The following is a 4,961-nucleotide window of genomic DNA, read 5'->3' on the forward strand; positions in this document are numbered from 1 at the left end:
GAATTCAGTGCTCTTCAATTTACCCCATGTCAAAACAGAAGCTTGAGTACCCTCTAGGATTCAAATCATGTTCCTTTTAAATGTTCTTTGAGTTTTGAGGACAAAAATCCTTTGAAGGAGCAAGACAGGCTGATAGGGTAAGATTTCCCAGTAAATTCTCATAAAGCAATCCTTGCTGCCCTGAAAGAATGAGCAAGTGCATTGTCAAGATAGAAAAAAAATTCCTTGATGAACGTTTCTTGGTCTTTTTCTCATCAATGCAGTTTTTAGTTTTCTTAAAACTTTTTGCTAATAAGCCCTGTGCTTGTCCTATGTCCTTCTAGAAAATCTATAAAGGTTACCATGTTAGAATCCCAAAAGGTAATCTTCTGAGCTGACCTCTCTGCCTTAAATTTCACTGGCCCAGCAGATTCCCTCAGAAGGCACTATTTTGATTGGACCTTTTTTTAAAGGCCCCCTAAGGAGCTCTGGTAGCGTAGTGGTTACGAATCGGGCTGTAAACCGCAAGGTCAGCAGTTCGAAACTACCAGCGGTTCCGCGGGAGAAAGATGAGGCGTTCTGCTCCCGTAAAGATTTACAGCCTCGGAAACCCTGTGCAGGGTCGCTATGAGTCGGAACCGACTCCACGGCACGTAACAACAACAACAAGGAGCTCTGGTAGCGTAGTGGTTACGAATCAGGCTGTAAACCGCAAGGTCAGCAGTTCGAAACTACCAGCTGCTCCGCGGGAGAAAGATGAGGCTTTCTACTCCTGTAAAGATTTACACCCTCGGAAACCCTGTACAGGGTTGCTATGAGTCAGTTCCGACTCCACGGCACATAACAACAACAACAAAGAGACTAAAACAAGTGTATTACTGAGAGAACTTGTCTGCAGCTGTCCACTGATCTCAGAGACATGTTTAAACACATTTTATTTGTAATAAACTCATGCATGTATGAACTGGAACAATAGTTGTTGTTAAGTGATATCAAATTGGTTCCAACTCATACCAACCTCGTGGTTTAGGAGGAGCAGTTGGTGGGTTTGAACTGCTGACCTTTCAGTGAGCAGTCCAGTGCTTATTATACAGCACAGAACCCTAGTATTAATACTTTTTGTATTACGTACGTATCCCAGCCAAATGTATCCCAACCAAAATGCCCAACTGATTAAAAACTGCATCTTGGAAATAAGTAAAAAAATAACAATATATTGAAAGAGGACAATGTCTTAGTTCATATCAAATATATTATGAAGCTGTAGTGATTAACACAGTTTCAAGAGAAGAGACAAGTTGAATGAGACTCAGAATTCAATATGTGACTTTATTAAAGTAATACCATGGAAGGCTGTGAGGAAGCTGAGACTATCTATGGTCTTCCATTGAAGAAAGGCATGCTCCATCAATGGAAGAACAGGAGAACAGATCTCAGAGGAAGATCCCTCGGAGTGCCTCTCAAGGTTGTCTCCAAGTCCTCAGGAGAAGGGTGGGAATTGGCCAAAGAGGAAACATAAGGGTGTTGGGGCTAGGTAGCAATAAACAGCGTGAGACCATGTTGCCTGATCCCTGTAGATGGGGGTGAAGTTGCCCTCAGAGACCAGTGCAGGGAGCTGAGGGCTTCTCACAGACCCAGAGGTTTTCTGCAGTACATTGGTTGTCGTTCCAGCCAGGATTGTAGAGCTCCACACAGTCTTCTTCCCCAAGGTTGTTGGGTTCGCCTTCCACCCAGAAGCTGTGAATCCCATCAGAGCCTTGAGTTTCCCTCCACCTTGGAGAGAGCTACTCCCAAGACTCTGATGGGGAAATTTCTAGCACCAACCAGATGGATGGTGAAGCCAGGTTTTTGCAAACATGGACTCAATGAATGATGTACATGGAACACTGGAACCTTCATTTGTGTATGTGGCAAACTCAAACTGAGAAGAAGAAAAAGCTGCAAACATCCATTAATAATTGGAAGGTGGAATGTACCATGTATGAATCTATGAAAACTGCAAGTTGTCAAACTTGAAATAGAACACATAAAGATCCATATCCTAGTGAGAAGAAATGGACTAGGATTGGACATTTTGAATCAGTCATATGGTTTACTAAGCTGAGAACAATAAACTAAAGAGGAATGGTGTCACATTCATAGATTTTTTTTTTTAATTTAAGATCTATCTTGAAGTATAATTCTGTCTGTGATAGTATAATATACATCCACCTACAAGGAAGACCGAACCGACTCGATGGCACTTAACAACAACAACAACAAGGAAGACCAGTTAATATAACTACTGTTCAGATTTACACTCTGACCAATAAAGTCAACTCTGATGAAATTGAATAGTTTTACTGACTTCATCTGTCTGAAGTAAATCAAATAAGTAATTTTTTTTAAAGTGGGTTCAAATATCACCTCCACCAAAATGAGCTCTGTTGGGGTGATGGGGTGATTCCAAAAGCCCTACCTAGAGTTAGTGAATCAGAACTCCCCCACCCAGGATGCAGCAAAGTCCCTACATTTTGATCAAGCATCCTGATGATGCTTCTCAACATCGGAGTCAGCATAGTGGGTCTTTGTCCTGCTCAGCCTTTCCCAGTTCCACTTCTCGGGTGCTCACCTGAGCTTGAGAACAGTGTTGTCCACCCAGTGCCAGGTGCCTTCACTGTGAAGGTCACTCAGGCCAATCCAGATGCGTTTATCTCTCCTGGCATTCCAGGTCGTCAGGAATTTCTATAGAGGAAGGAGCATCAGGAGGAGGGCTCTTCATTCCCACTCTCCATCTCTGGCCATGAACCCGAATCTCCTGCCTCTCATTGGGCAGAAGCTCATTGCTGCAATCTAATCCCAGTTGAGCTATACCTGCTTGTGTGTGTGTGTGTATGTGTGTGTGTGTGTGTGTGTGTGTGTGTGCTATGGATGTGACTTAATAAGCAGACATGTGTGGCCAGGTGTTGACTTGTTCCTCAGTTCATATGCATATCTGGAGACAGATCATGTATGATTCTTGATTGTTCTATGTGTTCCCCTCCCTTATGACCTGCCCAAGCTTATGATGGTTCCTCCTCCATGAAGCCTTCCCCGCTTGTGTCCACTCCTCAAGCTGCCCACTGGTCTCCATCTCCCAGAAGGCAGAGGAGGGTGTCAGGAGGTTTTTGGTTGACCAGTTATATGACCCAGTCCCAGGCAGGAACCCTATCTAGCTCACCTGCTCTTCAACACTGTTGATGATCACCAGCTGGCCTCCCTGGTCCTGGCAGGCAGAAACGGAAGCCTGCCATGTTGTCTTTCTACTGGATATGAAGTAGCACTTTTTCTGGAAGAGCTCCCAATTCCAGGAGCAGGGATGGCACAGGCTAGCTGTGAAAGAGGAGCAGGGTGGGACAGACAGACAGGTCACCTGACTCTCTGGCCCCCTAACCCTGCAACAGACCTTGGAGCTCCTGTCTGGGGTCTGGGATCCAGTATTTGGGACTCACTCAGTGCCCCAGAACCCCATGAGAAAGATCCCAGCTGTGCTGTGATCTCCTCAGACCCACAGACTTACATATGACCCCAGTTCCCTTTGTACACAGGTACCATGGCCTCACCCAGGGAAGCATTCATCCAGGTCAGCTTTTGTTGAATGTCCTCAAGCTGCTTCTGAGAACTGGTACCTGGAAGGAGAAGACGTCCATTAATAAACACCTTCTGTGCACTGTGTGTGTAGAGCAAGACCTAGGAGTGATATCTATGAATCTCCCAGTGACTCTGAGATACCATTTTATAGATGAGAGAACTGAGGGTCAGGGACTAACTTACTCAACATTGCCAGCCCCAGGACCTAGTCTCCTCCCCTCCTCCTGCCTCCCATCCTTCATCCTTGGCTTGTTCGAGTCACATAGCCTCATAGCACCCCCACCTAGGGCCCCAAGCATCCAGTCCCTCACCAGGTCTGTAGTTCCCAGCCTCACTCTGCAGGAATTGGTGGAGTCTGGAGACTGCAGCAAAGCAGAGAGCCCACCTTTATCTCCTTTATGGACACTGACTGCTTACCTATTCCTGTGCCTGCCCTTCCACCAACAGGGGAGATGACCACAAGCAAGAGGGCAGTGAGGGCCAGTGACCTGCCCATGGTCAGACAGGAAGGCACATGGAGTTTGGACCCCACCCCTGTTGGGTTTGGGGGTCTCTGGAAAGGTCAAGGACCAACCAGTGAGGAAACCCCAAAGGAACCCAGAACTCTGAACCCCTGACTCACTTTGGACCTGCATGGTTACCAGGAGCACAAAGAAGAGGCCCAAAGAGACAAGAAGCAGCAACAAAGGCAGGGAGATTCGGCTCAGACATCCTGCAAGACAAGCAGAGCTGGGGGCTCAGGGACAGACTGCTCTGTTCCCCTCCTGCAGAGGCCTCTATCTGCCCATTCGCTGCCCCAGATCCTTGTCCCTCAACTTCCCATTCCAGTACCTGGCAAATTCCTTGAGTGGTAGGTCCGTAAGAGTCTAAGGTCTTTATCCGTGAAACTCTGACCCCAAAATGTCACCTTTTCCTCTGAATGGGCCAAACACAGCACAGCTGAGCTTCCAGGTCTGCTGCACCCTCCCCCAAGACTTGGAAGCTCCAACACCCATGCCCAATCTGGAGGCTAGACCCAGATTTCCCCAAGCCCTAGGGCCCTCGAGCCCCTGGTAGGGCCCAACCTCACCATGGCTGCCTGGTTCATTGGGTTCACCCATCTCCTCCATCCTCTGCTCTGCTCTTTCCTGTCTGTCTTTTTGCTGGACAGAAGTTTTATTACCCACTACCACCCTCTGCAACCAATCCTCAAAGCCCTTACTCCTTAGCTCAGGGGTAAAAAAACAAGGAAATAGATAACACACCCACTCCCGGAAAAGTCAGAGACGGGGACTATGAAGTGTCTGACACAGCATTCTATAGTAAATCTTTCAGCAGTAAACTGGTTCCAGAAGGCACTCGTTCCAACTCCAATCCAGTCCTGGGACCTTGGC

At 47.0% G+C, this 4,961-nt stretch overlaps 1 protein-coding gene across 1 annotated transcript; it reads right to left on the reverse strand.

Annotated features, from left to right (window-relative positions):
* Positions 1-1,574: 1,574 nt before the first annotated feature.
* Positions 1,575-4,697, reverse strand: LOC102841882 (CD209 antigen-like protein 2-like). Its single transcript, XM_006868995.1, has 7 exons — positions 4,658-4,697; positions 4,420-4,503; positions 4,211-4,300; positions 3,561-3,626; positions 3,179-3,330; positions 2,591-2,703; positions 1,575-1,716 (listed from the first exon to the last, which is right to left on the reverse strand). Exons 1-7 carry the CDS (start codon positions 4,695-4,697, stop codon positions 1,575-1,577), a joined length of 687 nt encoding a protein of 228 aa, XP_006869057.1.
* Positions 4,698-4,961: the final 264 nt, after the last annotated feature.

This window comes from Chrysochloris asiatica, unplaced genomic scaffold (assembly GCF_000296735.1).
Source record: "Chrysochloris asiatica unplaced genomic scaffold, ChrAsi1.0 scaffold00125, whole genome shotgun sequence".
Taxonomy (NCBI): Eukaryota; Metazoa; Chordata; class Mammalia; order Afrosoricida; family Chrysochloridae; genus Chrysochloris; species Chrysochloris asiatica.